General features: G+C 42.4%; 1 protein-coding gene across 2 annotated transcripts; it reads right to left on the bottom strand.

Moving 5' to 3' along the window:
• Positions 1 to 9818: 9818 nt before the first annotated feature.
• Positions 9819 to 22384, bottom strand: aasdhppt (aminoadipate-semialdehyde dehydrogenase-phosphopantetheinyl transferase). 2 transcript variants are annotated; one of them, XM_036558128.1, is made up of 7 exons: positions 22338 to 22384; positions 21201 to 21503; positions 19910 to 20138; positions 17314 to 17435; positions 15069 to 15230; positions 10871 to 10939; positions 9819 to 10735 (listed from the first exon to the last, which is right to left on the bottom strand). In XM_036558128.1, exons 2-7 carry the CDS (start codon positions 21342 to 21344, stop codon positions 10586 to 10588), a joined length of 876 nt encoding a protein of 291 aa, XP_036414021.1. In that variant the 5' UTR covers positions 21345 to 21503; positions 22338 to 22384; the 3' UTR covers positions 9819 to 10585. The 2 variants fall into 2 exon arrangements, with proteins under 2 accessions (XP_036414021.1, XP_036414011.1); XM_036558118.1 differs by having other exon boundaries at positions 22250 to 22347.
• Between the last annotated feature and the right edge of the window lie 41 nt (positions 22385 to 22425).

Genomic DNA, 22425 nt, shown 5'->3' with positions numbered 1-22425 from the left:
AATGTGTTTGATTACTTCAGAAAACGATCAACCAGCTTCTAAGACTGAACTTTGGAGGTGTGTCTGCAGATTCTTTGAGGAGCTGAAAGTGAGGCTCCTGAAAAGAATGGAAGCTGGAATGAAGGGAAAGAGTGACTCACTGAACACTCACACAGCTGAGAGTAGATTCAGCTGCTGAGGATTCTGGGTAATTTTTAGTTTTGCTGATGTTGGAAAATGAATAATGTACTTTATGGCTGTTTTGACTTCAAATTAAATAAATGAAGGGTCTCTGACTTTCACACAGCGTTATACATAAACCACACACACACACACACACACACACACACACACACACACACACATCACACACACACACACCACACACACACACACTCAGCTGTCAGCACTGTAGGACAGACAGGATTCACATACAGAACCTGGTGCCTTCTAATAAATACACAGTGTAATTCACCCCCCCCCGACCCCAAACCCCCCCCATCATCAGTAGAGGTCAGAGGTCAGTACTCAGTGTGTATATGAGGGTCACACTGCTGAGGTCACTAACATTGTGTGTCTTTAACTCTCATGTTTTGTTGTTATTGTCTTGTGTTTGTGCTGAGCTCCTAAAGGGACCCATGCAAAAAAAAAATTTTAGTTGAGCGCCAGAAACTTTCTTGTGCACATGAGAAACTTTCCTGTGCTCACCAGATAAATTTCACAAGAGTGTGTGCTCCAGACCCCCTGCAGAGGATTCTGAGCCACATTACAGCCCATAAACTGCTCTGAATGGGACGTAGCTGCAGGACATACAGTGATGCAGTGACGCAGTGCTCGTCCACACCGTCCATCAGATACTCTCAGATACTATCACACTTTCTGGTTTTGTCCTCATGTCCATCATTTCCTGTCAGAGGTCGTGAGAAGGTTCTCTGAGACTGGGGGCTTCAGCAGCACCATTTGCTCCTCTGAAGAGCTACTTCAGGACGTCTCATCACCCAAACATTCAAACTCTTTATGAACATCACTCACCATAGTGATTATCATAATAACTAATAATTAACCTGCTGAAATCTCTAGTGAGCACGGAAATAGTTTCTGGTGAAAATGCGAAATTGTTTGCAATTTTTTTTGGTTGACAAGCAAATTTTTTGGCAAAACTTTTTAGTGAACATGCAAAACATATTGGTGAGCACAAGACAGTCGCTGGTGAGTTCATAAAAGTTTCTGGTGAAGATGTACATTTTTTGGTGAGCATATGAAAATTCTTAGTCAACGTGAAAATTTTGGCTAAAAATGAAAATTTCTTGAGAGCACAAGAAAGTATCTGGTGAATATATCAAAGTTTCTGGTGAGTATGTGAAAGTTTCCGGTGAGCTTGTGAAAATTTATGGGTGAGCACATGAAAATTCCTGTTGAACACATTAGTAACGTTAGAGTTTCTGGTGATCATGTGAAAGTTTCTGGTGAACTTGAGAAAATTTTGGAGTGGGCATGTGAAAGTTTCTGGTGAAAATGTGAAAGGTTCTGGTGAACACAGAGAACGTGAAAATTTCTGGTGAACAGATGGTGAGGACAGGAAGTTTCTGGTGAGCACATGAAAAGTTCTGGTGAGAAATTTCGGGTGAGCTTGCATAAGTTTCTGGTGAACATGTGAAAATTTCTGGTGAACAACTTCTAGTAACCACACAATCATCTTGAAAGTTAGTTTAGTTTCTCATGAGCGTCACAGTTTCTTGTGCATCTGTGAAAATGTTTAGAAAATGAAAATGAGAGGAGTATCTGGTGCTCACTTGAAACTTCAGAATTTAATTTTTTATGCAAATTGTCCATTGAGGAGCTCACCGAGTGTGTGTGACTGTATATGTATGTGTGTATGTATGTGTGTGTGAGTGCGTGAATGTGTGTGTATGTATGTGTATTTCTGCTGTGATCTCGTTGAGATTGAACTGTCAGTCATCACCATCTGTCCAGTCGCAGCGAAACTCGACCTGCCAGTCAAACCCAGCCGTCCAATCACACTCAACCCACTGGTGTCAATCAGCCGTGTTCTTCCAATCACACTCAATCAAGAGCCGTCAGTCAAACCTGTCCCTCCAGTCTCGCCAAAACAGCAGCTGTCAGTCAATTTACACAATGCCAATAAAACTGAGCGTTCGCTTACTGACCGCTGAGCTCCTCCGGGGGCCGCCTCCTGTCTTTACTGACCTCATCATCGTCATTATTTATTAATATCACATTTATGTGTGTGTGTGTGTGTGTATGTTTATGTACTTGTTTTTGTATACTTTTAGCTCAGTAATGTTCTGACTTTACTAAACAGCACTAACCTACAGCACAGACAACATATATAAGGGAATTTATCTAATACATATATAATAACATATACATGGGACATTTTATGACATATAGACACTTACATAAGAAACATATGGGACGTGTTTTTATGACATCTAGATACTTAAACGTACATATATGTAGAACACCATTGCTGTCCGAAGAATTGCAGCTTTACCGCAAAAACGTTCTATACTGTTAATGTAAATTAATGTAAAACGTTTTTATTCCAAGCCATTCTGGAATATTTATTTTGGTCCATTCATCATTTTCACACGACATTAAGGCAGCTGCTGTGTTCAGATGATGTAGAAAAATGGAAATGGGAAAAAAATGGATATACTTGATTTTCTTTTGGACAGCGATGGTATATATGGGACACACATGATTCTGGGTATATAAACAGTGTATCTGAGTAACACAGAGAGAGAGAGACTTTGTGTTTAGTCTGACTGCCCTGATTGTCTCTGTTGTTTATATACTTTGCAGGTTCAATAAAAACAAACAAACAAAATCATCTTTAAACAAAGATCACTGATCCCGTCTAAACAGTTAACACAGCTGTCAGAACCGACAGACATTAAAACACAGGATCGCTGAGCTGTAGATCAGGATCTGAGCTGTAGATCAGGATCTGAGCTGTAGATCAGGTCTCCACCTGTAGGTCTAATGATGCTGTTGATAATGAAATGCCAACAAGACGACAGCACAGCAGGAGAAACACATACTGTAGTGGTGAATGATTAGGTTCAGCGAGTCCCGCCTTTATCACTGACCCACCCACCTTCATCACTGACCCACCCACCTTTATCACTGACCCCACTACCTTCATCACTGACCCACTCATTTTTATCATAGGCCCACCACCCAGGCGTCGCCTGAACTCCCTCTAAAGCTGCTTTGTGTTTGTGTGATTTGCATATTTACATATATTTACGTATTTCCATTAGATTGATTAGACTGAGGTGAATTATGGGGACGTTACTGGAACAGAAAGCAGAGGTCATATTTCTTGGGGGGGGGGTGAGTATGTGTGCATGTGTGTTTATGTACTGTTATGCACATTCATGCTTTCTGTATGCAAGTGGGCGTGGCTTGTGACAGGTTATAGCTGACCATATACAGGTTTATAAACACAGGGACATGAATATATAATTGACATGACAATGTGTGCGCGTGTGTGTGTGTGTGTGTGAGACCAGGGGTGTATTACTGATCAGGTCAGCTGGGACTCTGACCACTAGGGGTCTTAGGGGTCCTGAGGGGCTCAAAGACTGAAGATAACACTTGAATATGTAATGACTAAATACATATTTTTCAGTTAAATACAATAAATTAAATTAAAATTTTAAAAAGCGCTCAACACCATGTAATCTATTACACCATTACTTAGGAATTCATATTTTTGTTTGGTTTAATTAAAGATTAGGCCATTTTTCAGCTTTGTTTTTTGTGTGTCAGAGTACGTGGGGGCGGGGCTGTGAAGGTGAGATATGGGCGTGTCCTCTATGGATGAGATATTGATGATCACACAAGCTGAGGACACGCCCCCTTTTACAGACAATACTGATTAACATGGAAGAAAAGCTGCAGAACCAACACTGATCCTAATTAAATAATAGAGAGAGAGAAGAGAGAGAGAGAGAGACAGTGACTGTGTGTTCTTGAACACTGTGCTGATCTAGAACAGTAGCTACTGATGTGGTCTTGAATGACTGTTCTAGAGAACAGTGTCTCCATGAATGAGAGCCTCTGTGTTCTTACAGGCCAGAGCTGTTCTTGGAATGCTGCGCTGTTCCAGAACAGAGAAAGTCCCATTTAAAAATATCATGGAGTGACCTTCTCTGTGTTCTCGCAACACTTTGTGGTTCTAGAATAGCATTAACCCTGTGTTTTTAGTCTCAGCATGCTGTGCTGTTCTAGATCACTATCTCTGTGTTATCAAAGCACTGTGCTGTTCTAGAACACAAGTGTTTTTATAGTGTTCTAAATCAGCTAGTATCTGTGTTGTTCTAGAATACGGAATATTGTTTTAGAACAGTAACAGTCTCTATTTTATTAGAACACTGCTGATCTAGAACAGCAAGTATCTCTGTGCTCTTAGAATACTGTATGACTCTAGAACTGCCTCTGTTCGTAGAATGAAGTGCTGGTTTAGAACAGTAACGGTCTGTGTTTAGAACACCATGCTGTTCTAGAAGCGTGACTATCTCAGCATTCTCAGAACAGCATGGTTCTAGAAGAGCCTGGTGCTCTAGAACAATGTCTATAAATATTCTAACAGCGTTCTGTTCTACTGCGGTTCTAGAGAAGTGACTACCTCCCTGTTCTCTTCCCGTCCCATCCCATAATATCATTACTGAGGTAATCTGCTCATCACTCATTCATTACGACCTCATCATGCTCGGCCAATCGGATTAGGCCGCATAATTAGAGATGCAGCTGATAGTGGGGGCTGAGCGCTTCGAAGAGTCCGTGCTCTGCTTCTAAATCTCTGCACAGGATTCATCTTTTTACTGCAGTAATTCTAGATCATCGGTCTGGACCTGGATTATGAATTTAAGATTAGATGATGGACTTTAATCTGTGGATTTCAGGATCTGACCAAGAGAAACAGTGAAAGAACACAGTCACATTAATGACATAACAATGAAGATCAGAGCAACTGCTGGACGTCATCCAAAACACCTCCAGAAAACCCCAAACATTTCCAGAACATCCCAAAACACTAGCTCAAAAACCAAATGCTTCCAGAAACACCGACAAAACCTCTCCAATAACCCAAATACCCTCATAAATACCGGCAAAACACCCCCAGAAAAACAGGCATGTCCCAAAAAACAAACTACCACCAAACAACAAGGCAGCTCCAAAAAAACCGAAACAACTCCTAGAAATAAAGACCAAAAAAACACCACAGAAAATCCTTAAAACAAAAATACCTTCAGACACACCACCACAAACCCAAACACTGAAAAAACACCTGAAACAACTCCAAAGAAATATAAAACATCTCCAAAACACCTTTAAATAACATCACAAAACACCCCACACAAACCCAAACACCTTCAAAAAACATCACAAAACACCCCCCACACACCCAAACACCTTCAAAAAACATCACAAAACACCCCACACACACCCAAACACCTTGAAACAACACAAAACACCCAAAAACACCAAAACACCCCCACAAACACCTTGAAACAACACAAAACAAACCCAAAACACCTTTAAACAACACCATAAAACACCCCCACAAACCCAAACACCTTCAAAGCACCACAGAACACCCAAACACCTTCAAAACACCACAAACACCCCACAAAAAACCAAAACACATTCGAAAAACACCACAAAACACACCTACAAACCCAAACACCTTCAAAAATGCCCCAGAAATCTAAACATCTCTAGAAAAAGAGCCACAAACCACCCAACATCCCTAAAAATCTCTCTCTCTCTGATTCCGCCAGTGAACTGAAGGAGAAACAGAGCAGTATTAAAAGTCAGGAGAGGAAACACTCCAGCACCAGTGCACAGTCAGAGTGTGTGTGTGTGGTGGAGGGGGTGATGGGTGAGCTGGGGTGCTGTTTGATCTTGCTGCTCCGGTCACGCTTATTTAATCAGCTCAGCTCCATTCGTTAATTAATTAGCTTAATTGCTCTACAGATCTCGTTGAGGCAGACGGTGACCATGTTCATCTACTGACCATTTGAAAGTGGACAGTGTACCTGTTCACACCTGTGGGTCTCTACTGGACACTTATGATCAGATTCTGTGACTGTAAGGAAGGTCCCGCCCACATTTAGAGTGTCTTCTCACCGCAGAGGGCGCCAGAGAGTCCTCAGTGAAATGGCTAAAACCCAATCACGTTTCTATTTATGTGGAATTTGTTACATTATTAGACACTATAGACACTATTAGACACTCCTACCTTGTCGGTCCACTTTGTAGATGTAAAGTCAGAGACGATAGCTCATCTGCTGCTGCACAGTTTGTGTTGGTCATCCTCTAGTCCTTCATCAGTGGTCACAGGACGCTGCCCACAGGACACTGTTGTCTGGATGTTTTTGGTTGGTGGACAATTCTCAGTCCAGCAGTGACACTGAGGTGTTTAAAAACTCCAGCAGCACTGCTTGTCTGATCCACTCAGACCAGCGCAACACACACTAACACACCACCACCATGTCAGTGTTACTGCAGTGCTGAGAATGATCCCACCACCCAAATAGTACCTGCTCTGTGGGGGTCCATGGGGGTCCTGACCACTGAAGAACAGGGAACATATGTAAGGGTTCATGGATATCTATTGGGGTTTAGTGGTATGGTCCAGATTTACCACGTTGCGGTGAGCGGAGACAGTGAGGTGGTGAGGGTGCTGTACGTTGCGGCTGAGTGCCGGTGAGTCAGACTGATGAAACACAGACACACGAGTGATGCAACTCATTTTAATAACTCACCCAAAATACACACAGTGTTTTTACATTCTGAGCACAGGCCTGTCCGTCACTACGGCAACAGGGACCCTGTTCACAACTGGGTTGTCTACGTCTGCCGGCCCGCTTGCTGATGGAGACTGACGCCTGTTCCCGTCTGAGGGACACGTACAGTAGCAGACGAGACCGAGAGCATTTATTTATTGAACCTGGTATTATTATGTTTTATTATTAAAGCCCATATCCTGAAATTTTCTCGTACCTTATTTGTGGATTCATGTACCAAAAAGCATCATAATTAATTTCTACTTGACCGGGCTACACTGCTGTAGACTGAATGGGTGGAGCTAAACTGCTGTAGACTGAATGGGTGGAGCTAAACTGCTGTAGCTGAATGGTGGAGCTAAATTGCTGTAGACTGAATGGTGGAGCTAAACTGCTGTAGCTGAATGGTGGAGCTAAACTGCTGTAGCTGAATGGTGGGGCTAAACTGCTGTAGCTGAATGGTGGAGCTAAACTGCTGTAGCTGAATGGTGGTGGAGCTGAATGGTGGAGCTAAACTGCTGTAGACTGAATGGTGGAGCTAAACTGCTGTAGACTGAATGGTGGAGCTAAACTGCTGTAGCTGAATGGTGGAGCTAAACTGCTGTAGCTGAATGGTGGAGCTAAACTGCTGTAGCTGAATGGTGGGGCTAAACTGCTGTAGGCTGAGTGGGCGGGGCTAAACTGCTGTAAGCTGAATAGGTGGACAGATGTAAGAGTGAACTGAAAGCAGGCTGTTGTAGTTCCGTATACAGACTGTATGGACGGGGTAGTGAAGACAAACACTTCCATACATTTCCATACATTATCAAACTGGTTATTAGACGGTGAGGGAAGCTCAGATTTCTGTGCTATGGGCCTTTAAAAAGCGCGGTGTGGTCAGCTGTATTTGAGCCCGTGCAGGACTCAGAGTGTGAACGAAGCAGAGTGATTCAGGAGGGGCTCTGTTTACCTGATGCTGACCTTAGAGTGAGTGAGTGAGTGAGTGAGTGAGAGAGCGAGCGAGAGAGTGTAATTAGGTTAGTGTAATTCAGTAATGTCCATACAGGCGGGTCATTTCCTGCTGTACACTCTGACTGACCGCTTAAAGACCACAGCTAACAAACTGCACTGTTAACGAGGTGTGATTCCTCCACAGACCCCACTATCAATCAATGAACAATAACATCTCTCCCTATGTGTCTCTCTACCCCTCTCTCTCTCTCTCTCTCTATATACATATATACATCACTATCACTTAGAATTAATATTCAAATAAACTGAACATATTTCTATTAGAGTGAAGCAGAGGGGAGAGAAAGGAGAGTGAGGGAGAGAGGAAGAAAGGAGAAAAAGAGAGGACATAGAGAGAAAGGGGAGAGAGAGAAAAGACAATTAGTGTGAGAGAAAAAAGAAAGAAAAAAGAGAGAACGGGGAGAGGAGAAAGAAGAGAGGAAAGAAAAGAGTGAGTGTGAGAATGAAAGAAGAGAGAGGAAAGAAAAGAGAATGAGCGTGAGAAAGAAAGGAGAGAGGAGAAAGAAAAGAAAGAAGATGAGGGTGACAGAGAAAGAAGAGAGAAAGAATAGGGGATAAAGAAGAGAGTAAAAGACAGACAAAGGAGAGAAAGAAAGAAAGGAGAGAAGAAGAAAGAAAAGAGTGTGAGAAAGAAAGAAGAGAGATGAAAGAGAATGAGCGTGAGAAAGAGAGAAGAGAGAAAGGAGAGAAGAAAGAAGAGAGAATGAAGGTGACAGAGAAAGAAGAGAGAACGAAAAGAAGAAAGAAGAGAGTAAAAGACAGACAAAGGAGAGAAAGAAAGAAAGGAGAGAGGGAGAGAGAGAGAGAGAGAGAGAGAGAGAGAGAGAGAGAGATGCTTGGTTAAAGCAGTGGTGTCCTAACGGCGCTAAACATCCACAGATATAAATAGACTACAGCAGATGGAGCAGAAGAAAAGCAGAGAGAGAGGGGGAGAGGGGGAGAGAGAGAGAGAGAGAGAGAGAGAGAGAGAGAGAGAGAGAGAGAGAGAGAGAGCTCACCATGCAGTTCTCTTATATATTAAATTTCATTTACTGTATCATTAATTGATTGTAAGTCTTTACAGTATTAAATATGAATCTAAGGCGGCGCTTTATTAATCTGAGCTCAGTGCAGTTCGACTCCCTCATAACTCACACACAGATCCAATCCACTGTTCTCACTACATTACCCAGCATGCACTACACAAATACAGCACACAGCAGATGGGAATCGCATGGTGATACCCAGAGTGATGGTCAGGTCTGTGGACCAGACAGTCCAGTCTCTGTAGAAGAGGACAGGGCTGTATGGTGATCTATAAAGTGACAGTCAGGTCTGTGGATCAGACAGTCCGGTCTCTGTAGAAGAGGACAGGGCCGTATCCTGATCTATAAAGTGACGGTCAGATCTGTGGATCAGACAGTCCGGTCTCTGTAGAAGAGGACAGGGCCGTATCCTGATCTATAAAGTGACGGTCAGATCTGTGGATCATACAGTCCGGTCTCTGTAGAAGAGGACAGGGCTGTGTGGTGATCTATAAAGTGACGGTCAGGTCTGTGGACCAGACAGTCCAGTTTCCAAGTATCCCTTATCCTCTAGGGTACTGTCATTACCCAATTTGAACCTGATTTGGACTATGCAGGCACAGGAACGCTGTAAAATGATGTCGGTAATGACATCGCTTTGCTACGCATGCATAGTCCAAATCAGGTTTCCGATTCAATTCAGGTAGCCACAGGTACATCGGTTGTACTTATCGGAGTGCATTGTGGGATTGTTTGAGTGTACTGGATCTACAGACACCACTGCAAAATGGTGCAACCTAAAATTGTGCATCGTATAGTGAACAGGCTCAGTTTCAGATCACGTTTCAGACCAGTCAGAGTTTATCTAACTTTTTTTTTTTTTTGACTGAGCGTAATCCAGTGGCATAAACTGGGTTAGCAATTCAATCAGAACAGACTCCTCCAACAATGAAAACTGAGGGCACGAAAGAAGAAAATACAGCAAGCAAACAAAGACAAATGGTGAAAAGGCTCTCACGTGTGGAGAGAAGCTTTTTAATGAGCTGAGTTTAAGGTAAAATCGAGTTTATTTACATCTAAAACTCTCAAAATACCAAACTGATCACATTTTTAAATCCATCCTCACGGATCCTCACTTAAACACGTTTACCTACAGCAGCTCCAGGTTTGTTTGCGTCTCCTACTAACATGAGTTCATCTGAGCTCTGTTTGGTTCAGCAACAATTTTAAAGCCGTTCAGCGTGTGACCTCCAATATTTCAATACCCAAAAACCTGGAGAAACCAGCTGGATAATGTGAGGTGACCAGTCTGTTTATGATCTGTTAGGACTTTAAAAGTCGTGAAGTGAACCCAAGGCTTGAGCAGCTCACTGCTGGTGGAGTACACTGGAAGGCAAGACATTTTAAACTGCTCGCCCTCAAAAATCCATCCCAAAGTTCTTACAGTTCCTCAACAGTTCATCCCACCTTCGAATTACATAATCAGAAGGGGGATTTCCTTTAAACCAGAAAATCAGAAGATGTGTAAATCTTAAGCTTCATTACATTTGGCTCCTTTAACAGCGTGACACAGTTTGTTGGCGAGTGTGTGATGTCACTCAGTTAGCCCCGTGCTAATCGGCTATAAGCTTGTTAGCGCCAGTGGTAAAACCGAATTTCAGGCACAGTCTTGGTTGTGGGGAAACTGGGGAGGATTTGGCCAAACTATCTTTAAATCAGACTCCAAGCGTAGCTGTGTGACTCTCCGGTGACCCTGCTGGTGCGGAGGGGTCACTGTGTTTCACTTTGACGGACAGGCGCTTCCTGCTTGCTCTGAAAGCTCTCCCAGTAGGCGGGGTCTTCGTCTGTAAGGGGCGTTGCTCCTGAGACCAGCTCACTGAAACTTAGCAGGGTGAATGTAGGGGGCGTCGCCTCGGCATCCTGTGTGAACAGAGAGAAGTTTGTTTGTTGTGAAGTTTGAAAGACTCCCGTGTGAACTGAGCGTAGTTTGTTGTATTAAAGAGTCTGAAATAATAAACTGCCTTTTTGAACATTAACCGCATCAGCTGGACTCACGTTAGAGGAGGAACCCTCTGGCTTTCCCAGGGCCACAGCAACGTGATGATGCTTATCCAGTAAACACTCCTGCAGAGAGGAGAAAAACAGAAAGCGTTAAAGAAGCACGTCAGCGGACTTTTCACAACATCCTCACTCACCATCATCACCATTATCATATAACAATAACAGAAAATGATAAGCATTGTAATACATCATGGAGAGGCTGGTCCTGTGATCTTCACATGTTTAATGAATATACGTAATCACATATACAGTAGGGTAACTTCTGGGGAAAAAGCCTTACTTTAAATCTAGCGCACTACATAGTGAAGTCTGGTTGCAGACACAGCCAAAGTAGTGCACTACATACAGAGAATGGCACATAAGTCTGGACAGAGGTCAAATTAGTGCACTACACAGTGAACAGGGCATCAGTTAGGACATAAAATAATGCACTATATGGTGAACAGGCCACAGATTCACACTTAGATCAAAGAGTGAACTATATGGTGAACAGGCCACATATTCACACTTAGATCAAAGAGTGAACTATATGGTGAACAGGCCACAGATTCACACTTAGATCAAAGAGTGAACTATATGGTGAACAGGCCACAGATTCACACTTAGATCAAAGAGTGAACTATATGGTGAACAGGCCACAGATTCACACTTAGATCAAAGAGTGAACTATATGGTGAACAGGCCACAGATTCACACTTAGATCAAAGAGTGAACTATATGGTGAACAGGCCACAGATTCACACTTAGATCAAAAGAGTGAACTATATGGTGAACAGGCCACATATTCACACTTAGATCAAAGAGTGAACTATATGGTGAACAGGCCACATATTCACACTTAGATCAAAGAGTAAACTATATGGTGAACAGGCCACAGATTCACACTTAGATCAAAGAGTGAACTATATGGTGAACAGGCCACAGATTCACACTTAGATCAAAGAGTGAACTATATGGTGAACATGCCACAGATTCACACTTAGGTCAAAGAGTGAACTATATGGTGAACAGGCCACAGATTCACACTTAGATCAAAGAGTGAACTATATGGTGAACAGGCCACAGATTCACACTTAGATCAAAGAGTGAACTATATGGTGAACAGGCCACAGATTCACACTTAGGTCAAAGAGTGAACTATGTGGTGAACAGGCCACATATTCACACTTAGATCAAAGAGTGAACTATATGGTGAACATGCCACAGATTCACACTTAGGTCAAAGAGTGAACTATATGGTGAACAGGCCACAGATTCACACTTAGATCAAAGAGTGAACTATATGGTGAACAGGCCACAGATTCACACTTAGATCAAAGAGTGAACTATATGGTGAACAGGCCACAGATTCACACTTAGGTCAAAGAGTGAACTATATGGTGAACAGGCCACAGATTCACACTTAGGTCAAAGAGTGAACTATATGGTGAACAGGCCACATATTCACACTTAGATCAAAGAGTGAACTATATGGTGAACATGCCACAGATTCACACTTAGGTCAAAGAGTGAACTATATGGTAAACAGGCCACAGATTCACACTTAGATCAAAGAGTGAACTATATGGTGAACAGGCCACAGATTCACACTTAGATCAAAGAGTGAACTATATGGTGAACAGGCCACAGATTCACACTTAGGTCAAAGAGTGAACTATATGGTGAACAGGCCACATATTCACACTTAGATCAAAGAGTGAACTATATGGTGAACATGCCACAGATTCACACTTAGGTCAAAGAGTGAACTATATGGTGAACAGGCCACAGATTCACACTTAGATCAAAGAGTGAACTATATGGTGAACAGGCCACAGATTCACACTTAGGTCAAAGAGTGAACTATATGGTGAACAGGCCACAGATTCACACTTAGGTCAAAGAGTGAACTATATGGTGAACAGGCCACAGATTCACACTTAGGTCAAAGAGTGAACTATATGGTGAACAGGCCACAGATTCACACAGTGAACTATATGGTGAACAGGCCACAGATTCACATGTCGCATGTTCAAAACGAAGGAGGATTCTTCATTAGACAGATCTGGGAGATGATCAGATGGTGTTTGTCCTGTGTCCTGTAGAGAGCACTGTGCTGTTCTCAGTGAGTGGACGTTTGTCTTAGGGTGGATTTAGGGGACATGGCCTCCCTCAGAGACAGCTGGGAACACACAGCAGGACAACGTACAGTACAGCGTACAAACACCAGCGTGGTTTCTATTATTTCCCTTTTAATACTCTTCTTCATTAAGGAGCGAGTGAGGGACGTTCACACGACCGAGAGAGACAGACACACACTGCTCCACACACACGCTCACGATTTCATACAACACCAGGACGTCACCTTGTTACATATAATAACAATACATATATAATATTATGCCTAATGTGTTTTATATAACAATAATAAGACAAAGATCAGTGAACAGAGCATGGTTACAGGTATAGATCAAAACAGTGCACTACAGTGAACAGAGCATGGTTACAGGAATAGATCAAAATAGTGCACTACACAGTAAACAGGGCGTGGTTACAAGTATATATCAAAATAATGCACTATATAGTGAACATTATATATATATATATGTAATAATATGCCTTATTGTTGCTGTCGATGGTAACTTTAAAGAACATGTAATTTAATTTAATGTGAAATATTTTTTAGGTAAATTTGGAGCATTCCTATTGGTCCGTTCATCATGGAATTTTAAGTATGAAATGTAATGTGTGTTCAAATTGTGCAGAAAAATACATGTTTTGGACAGCGACAATATGTAAGTAGCTATATGTAATAATTTGTTCCACATGTGTTTCATATATATGTACTTGTATGCACATATATATATATAGGCAGTTGTGTAGATCAGGACTGACTTTACTCTGGATTTGTTACATTACTGAACTGAAACTATACTAAAACAAGTACACACACACACACACACACACACACACACACACAGAGACTGACAGGGTCTTTAAACTGAGTGTGAGACAGAGCAGACGCTGTCACGGTGGGGGGTTGGGGTTCAGAGGGGTCTGGGAAACTGTAAGAATGTCGTGTGAATAGTGGACTCTCTGACCTCGTGACCTTGAAGATAACATGACATTCTCTACCTCTTTTTTCTCTCATCCATCAGCCTCTCTGACTCCCTCTATCTCTACTCATCCATCTCCTTTTATCTCTCTCTCTCTCTCTCTCAGCCGTGCAGTGATTCACTCAGTTCAGAATTCTGTTCAGTGCTGATTTAATGCTGATATGTTAGTATGTTAACGTTAATATGTAAAGGTAAACGTGTTGATATTAATATATTAACTGTAGAAGTGTGATATTAGAGACTTTAGAACGGCACAGTGGAGTTTAGCCTGATCGGTCAGACTGGTCTCTACAAACATTAAATAATAAACAATGTGTATTCAGGTCAAATGAATCAATTTCTTGAAGATTCATGCCATTTCAAACTGAATCATGGTGAAATCTGGCTGCATCCAAAACCACAACTACTCATAACACACGATGAACGCATTACTAACGGCATTCTGTTATAACATATAACTCATTAGGAGGGCAGTGTGTGCAGTTTTGGACACAGCCAGTTCAGATTTCATGATAAACCGAATCATTTTTTAAAGATCATAACTGAATTGCACAAAACTGAATTGAATCACAGTAAAAGCCAAGAGTTCACTATGAACGGAATCATTTTTCTGAAGAATCATAATTGAACTTATCTGTACTGAACTGAATTATAGTACTAGCTGAGATTACTGAATCGTTTTCTAAAGAATCAAACTTGATCAAGTGAATCAAACCGAAATGAATCACAGTAACAGCTGAGATTTCATAATGAACTGAATCATTTCCTAGAGAATCATGCCTGAATTGAAACGAACTGAACTGAATCAGAGTGCTGAGACTTCATTATGAACTGAATCATTTTCTAAAGAATCGTAATTAAATTGAACTGAACTGAATTGCATAAAAGTAACACCTAAGATTTCATGATGCACTGAATCGTTTTCAGAAGAGTCACAGTCAAAATGAATCAAACTGAATCACGGTGAAATGTGGCTGCATCCAAAACTACAGAACTGAGTGGAATTGAAATATGAGTGAAATCTGAAACTTCATGACGAACTGAACCGTTTCCTAATTTAAATCAAAATTTTGTGAGGTCACACAGATGCTCCTCACCTCAAACGTCCAGCTGTCCTCCTCCTCCTCGTCCAGGTGCATCCTGGTCTGGCAGTAGACCCGCCCCTCCTGCAGCTGATTGGGTGAGATGTGAAACTCCACCCTCTGGAGGTCGAAGCCCAGTCCTGAACCGATCGCCTTGATGAAGCTCTCTTTCAGGGCCTGTGATGGACAGAGGAATGGACCAATCAGCACGCACAGCTCAAGGATCAGTTTTACCAGAGGAGGTTCTGTAATATCGTTAGTTGTGATCTGATTGGCTGATTCAGGATAAAGTATCAGATTCAAACAAACAACAAAACTAACTCCCAGTTAATATCAGACAGAGCAGCTTTAAGCTGTTATCGTGGCGTTTGAGTGCGAACCCACACCAGCAGGAGCGCACTCATAAACGTCACTGACGCCGACTCTAATGCTTAAATTAATAATAAAATTTAGAATTACTTTACAATGACTGCACACTTGATGGTATTTCACAAATAATGTTGGAACATATGAATATTAACAACACTACAACTTTCTATATTCAGCCTTATTTTAAGTCTACTTTGAGTGTCAGTGATGTATTTTCCCCTGTGAATCTGTTTACTGTCTATACATATATGTATAAATTATATACTACATGTAAATATACTATCATAGTCCAAAAAAACAAAACAAAAAACGTGGAACTCCACCAATTTTTCAAAATTGCTCTGTTCTAGAGAAACTTACCAAGTCAGAATTCTTCACAGTGGTGGTGATAGGAACCAGACGTCCACCTCTAAAAGCTCCCTCACACGAAGTTACTAAATGAAATAGTTATGAATCCATTCATGGTGGAGGGATACATAACATGCAGGGAGCTGTGAGGCAAAATAGTCCCCAAAGAAAACTTATTATTTCAGATTTTCCACTATTTTCCATCATCAACATTCCATATAAACTCAGAAGACTCGTGTAGGTTCACTGGTGGTTCTGGATAGTAAATAAAATGTCTATATTTGTGTTGTAGTCATGGCGACCCCTGGTTCCTATCACCACCACTGTAAAGACATCTGAACCATTTCACACCAAACCACTCTGAATCACTCTGTTTACATCTCAACCACTGAATTATGGAGGAATTTTGAAAAATTGGTGGAATTCCCCTTCAAGTATAAAAATCACCTATACTGATACAGACAGGAAGTTAAAGACTCCTGGCTAATCATACTTTTGAACAGTGACAATAGTGTATATCAGTTAAAGCTGACCTCACAGACAGACCCCCGTCCCCCCGTCCTCCCCAAGACCTCCGCTACAATTCAGACCCTGGCTGCTGTTACCGAGGGAGCTCTGGGTTCAGCCAATCACAGAAGGCGACTGAGTAAAAGGGGTAATCGGTGGTCAGTAACCCCCCAGGTTAAAGCCCCTCCCCCCAACAACCCTAATCCAGCTCCAACAGAGCCTCACAGACCACAACACACACCACAGCATCACTGAGTCATGTGGAGAGTGATGATATTACGTTACCACGGCAACAACGATCAGCATGAGAACAATCAGCATGCCTCATCCCAGGATGACAAACACACAACACAGTTAAACAGCTCTGTGTGTGTGTGTGTGTGTGTGTGTGTGTGTGCACATTAAAGGGCCCATATCCCAGAAAACCGAATTTCCCAGGATGCCCCGGAAATCACTCACTTTCTTAGATGAAAGAGTTTGATGTATTATATAAACACTGTTACAGTTTCAAAGCACACCGGTCACTCCTTCATACATTAAGTCTATTTATGGAACTGAAAAACCAGCCTTCACTGTTTTTGTGATGTCACAAAGCCAGCACGTTTACATATACATCCACCTATGCAGCCAACAGCCCTTTGGCCCCACCCACTCATCTTGAATTTGTTGTGCACTTCAACTCTGCACCCTGGACTGCTTTTTGAATGGGGCACAGCCAACCAGAACAGAGCTGATTTACATATCCCAGTCTTAAAGGCACAGTAACAGAAACAGCCCGTTTAACTGTGAGGGATAAAGAGAGGATGGAAAATGGACCAATATGATTGATTTAGGTATATAAACCCAGTGAAGCTGAGTGGGGGTGTGACGGTGGGGGGGTCGGGAGGTGGGGTGTATAATAAAGGGTAAATGTGGGCTACGGGCCCTTTAACGGTCTGTCTGATCATATAAGCACATATGATGTGTGACGTTCCAGTGTGCGCGTCTGTGTGTGTGAGGAGATGCTGCTACACCGGGATGCGGTCGCCATGGTTACCCAGTGCCTGTAGAACATGTGCAGTTGGTCCCAGTCGGATCCGGCCGACCGTATCGTCCTCCACTCCAGCTCCGTGAACTGCCGGGTCATGATCCGGAAAAATTCCTGCACCGAGCTGCTTCCTGGCGGAACATACAGACCCAAAAATAAATATGTAAATAAATAAATAAAACAAAAACGCTCATCTCTGTATATATTATTTATTTATATTCTCTGATTCGCGTTCCAGTTAGACAGAGAAACTGCGGACCTACAGAGACACCTCGAGACCATCAGTGGACTTGCAGCTCACAATAATTTAAAGGGCTCATCACAGAATCAGATTGTTACATATTTTATTTTTTTTTTCCTTGAGATCTAGTGTTTGTGTGGCTGAATAGGTAGATATTAAGAAAGTGTAAATTATAAATATGTTAGTTTTTGTGACAAGTGGGCTGTTTTTACAGTTTAACTCATTTATGCATCGTTTAAATGACTACATCAAACTTTTACTCCAAAAAGTTAGGAAACTCTGTTTTTCCATCATATGGGCCTTATTAAATCTAGCCTTATGGCCACACGAGAGCTGATTTGTAGCAAAGTAGAAGAAAATACACATTTGATTGCGAATTACTGTACATAACTTGCATATAATAAAAAAAAATCAAACAGATACTATTAGACTTAATAAATCAATACAAGGCGTGTCAAACTGGGGACCTTCCAGGTCAAAGTGCTGCAGAGATCAGCGTTTAGCCTCATCTAACACCCTGAATTCAGTTCATGAAGGTCTTACTAATCAGCTGATGAGCTGAGTCAGGTGTGTTTAATGAGGCAGTGAGCTGAAGTCTGCAGAGTTTCGGCCCGCGAGGACTGGAGCCTGACACACGTGCTTTAGACCAATCAGAACAAGCTCTGTGATTTTTGTCTGGTTAGAAGATCATCTTTACTCCTGTGGAGTCTGTGCTGGAGTGGTGGCGCCCTCTGCTGGTTATCTAGCTCTCCAGCGGGTGGACGATCTTAAGCTCGTCCTGCACAACTCAGCACTCAAACTGACCTCCAACCAGGAGATTACGTCAACATGTACATAAACACTGACCGACTGCATGTTTCACTACAAGAGAGCAAAATTAGTCCTGTTTTACTGGATTTAGTGCAGCAGTGTGTGAAACGCTGAATACAGGCGCTGCATTCAGACATTCTGATATTTTCTCTGATGATCTCAGTGATCACAGAGTAGAATATTAAAAATGTCTGTATGATATCAAACTTCAGTGTTTTATTAAACATCCAGCAGAGCTTGAATGAAAAATATAAGATATAAATATGATAAAACGGCCTAAACACCGCTGATCAGCCCTGTCTGAGAACTGTGTGGGTGTGGCTAATGAGCAGCTTGATTGACAGCTCTCTGTCCAGCACTCCTAGCTCTGCTCCGCCCCTCATACAGAACTAACATCATCATCCAGCTTTTACGTGACGCTAACTGGACAAAAAAGTCACGGACGAATAAACACTGAGTGTGTTTACATGCACTCAGTAATCTCACAACTGCAGAAAATGAGATGTTGTCAGTAATCCGATCAGTGTGTTTATGTACACTTGAGTAATCAGATAATGGGGAAACTCCAGATCTACATGAGTCAGACAGTAATCAGATTTCTGCTTTATAACCAGCCAATAAACTCATATAAGAAGACGCGACGTAAACGTAACGTAAAACTCAAACGTTGCGAGCAGCTTTTTTTTTAACATCCTCCCGCTGTATCTGAAAATATGAACGTACATCATCTAGAAAATGAAGAATATTTAAATCCTTCATTTCGTCAAGCATGTATTTGGTTTTCTCCAAAAGTGTTTCGCTGCGTCTCGCGGCGACGCTGCTCACTTATTTCCGGTACTGCCGTCTGTTTTCACACATGCTCAGACTGAAAGATCCGAAAGAAATCAGAGTGAGAGTTTACAGCACTGAGAAATCTGATTACTGAGCTAAAATCCAGCCTCTTTATCCGGTTTCTTAATCAGATTTCTAGATCAGAATGTGCGGTTTACATGACCATTTGAGTAATCAGAACTGCCGAAATCAGATTATGGTCTGATTATTGAGTGCATGTAAACACACTCAGTGTTGGTATAGATAAGCGAGTGAACGGGCGACAGGCAGCTACAGGCAGGTGGTCTTGCTCACTAGCTTTTGGTTATGCTGGGTTAGCTTTAGCTTGCTAAGCTAAAGCTGTTCTGTGTGGGCGGGGCCAGAGATACAGCCTTGTGATTGGTCAGGAGAAGGCTTACGGAGGCGTTACCCAAGATTAAGATCGCCCAGTTTACGCTGAGAGGAGAGAAACAAGGTGAAACACAGCAGATGTTTATTAGACTTAGTGTAGTTATTTATAAGACAGTCTTGGTATTTTAATATTTTGAGCCCAGAGGAACAAAATGAACTCAGTTAGAAAGAAAACCTCCCGGGGTCCACATGACGATAGCAAAGTCTAAACGCTAATAGCTAATATATAACAATATGCTAATAGTTAACAATATACATACACACACACACACTTTCTAAGCTGCTTATATTCTTGCCGTACAGCCCTGCACTGCCTCCACCTCTGACCTTTACCTGGTCTGCTGGTCTTCATCACGTCCACGCCCACCTGCCGCCCCGGCTCGGCCGCCAGCACGGCGTAATCTCCCTGGTGGGACACGTTGAAGCTCCAGTGGGCGGAGCCTGGTCCAGGTGAAGGCTCAGCCAGGCAGGGTTTCCCTCGAGCCGTGCGGTCCAGACGGAAACCGTCCCACGGCAAACACACCTTCTCACACACCAGCCTCCTCATCAGCAGACGCCCCGCCTACACACACACACACACACACACACACACACAGATACACACAGACACACACACGCAGACACACACACGCAGACACACACACGCAGACACAGACACGCAGACACAGACACGCAGACACACAGACACACACGCAGACACAGACACGCAGACACACAGACACGCAGACACACACACGCAGACACACACACGCAGACACACACACGCAGACACACAGACACAGACACGCAGACACAGACACGCAGACACACACACGCAGACACGCAGACACACACACGCAGACACAGACACGCAGACACACACACGCAGACACAGACACACGCAGACACAGACACGCAGACACACACACACACACTCAGATAAGCTAAATGTCACATGTGGTATTCCAGCTTCTTGTTAAGGTATTGCTAGGCCATTACTATAGTACCCCAGATGGTTGCTAAGGCATTGCTAGGCTGTTGCTATGGTATCCCAGGTGGTTGCTAAGGTGTTGATTTTTCAAGCCAACTGAACAAAAGAATAACAATAAAAAAGCTAATGGAGAAAGTATTGTAAAAAAAGTAAATTATATAAATATTATAACACATAATACATTACTTTCATTACCATTGTTAGCATTGCTTTTACTATTACGATTTTTCTCATTATTACAATATTAATACAATATTAAATTCTACTAAGGAGATCCTGAAAAACTCTCATCACTCTGACTGTAACGATTACTTATTTTTTTTTTTTTAAATCATTGATTGAATGTTACCTTCTGGATGAATCAGCAGTGATTTGTGGGTAATCTGACAGACGATAATTAATATGTTCTGTTTTTATTTTGTTTTCTAACACAGCCTTTTTACAGGCTGCCTTGTTTATAATATTAAAGTATTTTTGTACAGTTTTTTAAATGCTCTGCACAGTTTATTACTGCTTAATCCATTTATTACTTATCCAAATAACCAATCACTCAATCACTAATGTAATCAATAGCGACGGCCCAAACTGCAGTGTTAACACTACTGTGATACAGATTAAGCCACACAGGTCAGTGTGTTCAGACTGTCCACTCACCATCGCTGCTTTGGCGTCTTTGGTGAACACAAACTGTCCGATCCGCTGCTTCTCCTCCTGCTGGACGCAGCGAGCGGCCAACAGCCACTCGGAGCGGGACGGGGACCAGGCGCCGAAGCGGAAAGCCCACCGCACCCCCTCCATCCGGGCCTGGGGTTCAGGATTTAGCCAGATAGATTAAGCTCAAAGTCCAGCCTGTCCAGTAGGTGCATTCCTATGGGATGATCCTGGATTTGGGCTGAAATTGTCCAGCTGTGATGACGTCCTGCTCTGTCCAATCTCCCCCGTATTCAGTGATCTGCACTTGATGATTCAACACAACAGTAAACATGTAAACAAACTGCATTAATGCTTAAACACCTAATCCGCACACACTTGTGCTTCAGTTTGTGCAGCAATTACATTCTGGCGCTGAGGCACCAAGCTGGCTGCACCATTAAATATGGAATGGTAAAACGGGAAAACTCCACCTTAAATGGTGCAGCAGTTATTACTATAACACTTTAGGTGCCAGAATGTAACTGCTGCACCATTTAAGGTGGAACGAGAAAAATTAAAACCATTTAAGGTAGAACGGGAAAAATGAAGTCTCCAGTGCTGCACCATTTAAGGTGGAACGAGAAAAATTCGAACCATTTAAGATGGAACGGAAAAAACTGAACTCTCATATTCGCACAATTCAAGAAGCGTACAGAGTGCCATGTACTGTGTGTGGAGTGCTATGTGCTGTATATGGAAAGGGAAAAATGAATCTCCAATGCTGCACCATTTAAGGTGGAACGGGGAAAATGAAGTCTCCAATGCTGCATTTAAGGGAAAATTCGGACCATTTAAGGTGGAACGGGAAAAAATGCACTCTGCAGAATGTAACTACTGCACAATTTAAGGTGGAACTGGAAAACTCGAACAAGAAGCTGGCGAATAAGCAGCTGAGTTCAGCTTGGTCATGTCAAGACTAGTGTATGCGGTAAAACACGTTCCCGTTTAACTTTGTTTAAAGTTTAACTCAGCATTAATTTACGTTATAACTAGTCTATACTTGGACTTACATGCAGTTGGCGCAGTTAAGCGCTCTTTTAGAGGCTCTTAAAGGCTATAAAGCAAATTTAGCCTGTAGCGTTAGCAGCTCCACTCTACCTGTTCATGCTTCATCCGCGCAAGCGCACTGAGCGCCTCTCTGAGAGGCGGGGCACAAACAGCGTGGCTGATTGGCCGGTTTGGGTAA

This window comes from Colossoma macropomum, unplaced genomic scaffold (genome assembly GCF_904425465.1).
Source record: "Colossoma macropomum unplaced genomic scaffold, Colossoma_macropomum, whole genome shotgun sequence".
Classification (NCBI taxonomy): Eukaryota; Metazoa; Chordata; class Actinopteri; order Characiformes; family Serrasalmidae; genus Colossoma; species Colossoma macropomum.
This window is presented reverse-complemented; position numbering and strand designations above follow the sequence as displayed.

What these genes read in the sequence shown, in the direction of transcription:
- aasdhppt (XM_036558128.1), bottom strand. Translation starts at nt 21,344, where the DNA reads ATGGAGGGGGTGCGGTGGGCTTTCCGCTTCGGCGCCTGGTCCCCGTCC. An exon ending in ACATGTTCTACAGGCACTGG is followed by an intron (nt 15,231 to 17,313) that starts GTAACCATGGCG and finishes TGTCCATCACAG; the next exon opens with GCCCTGAAAGAGAGCTTCAT. An exon ending in AGGACAGCTGGACGTTTGAG is followed by an intron (nt 10,940 to 15,068) that starts GTGAGGAGCATC and finishes TCCTCTCTGCAG; the next exon opens with GAGTGTTTACTGGATAAGCA.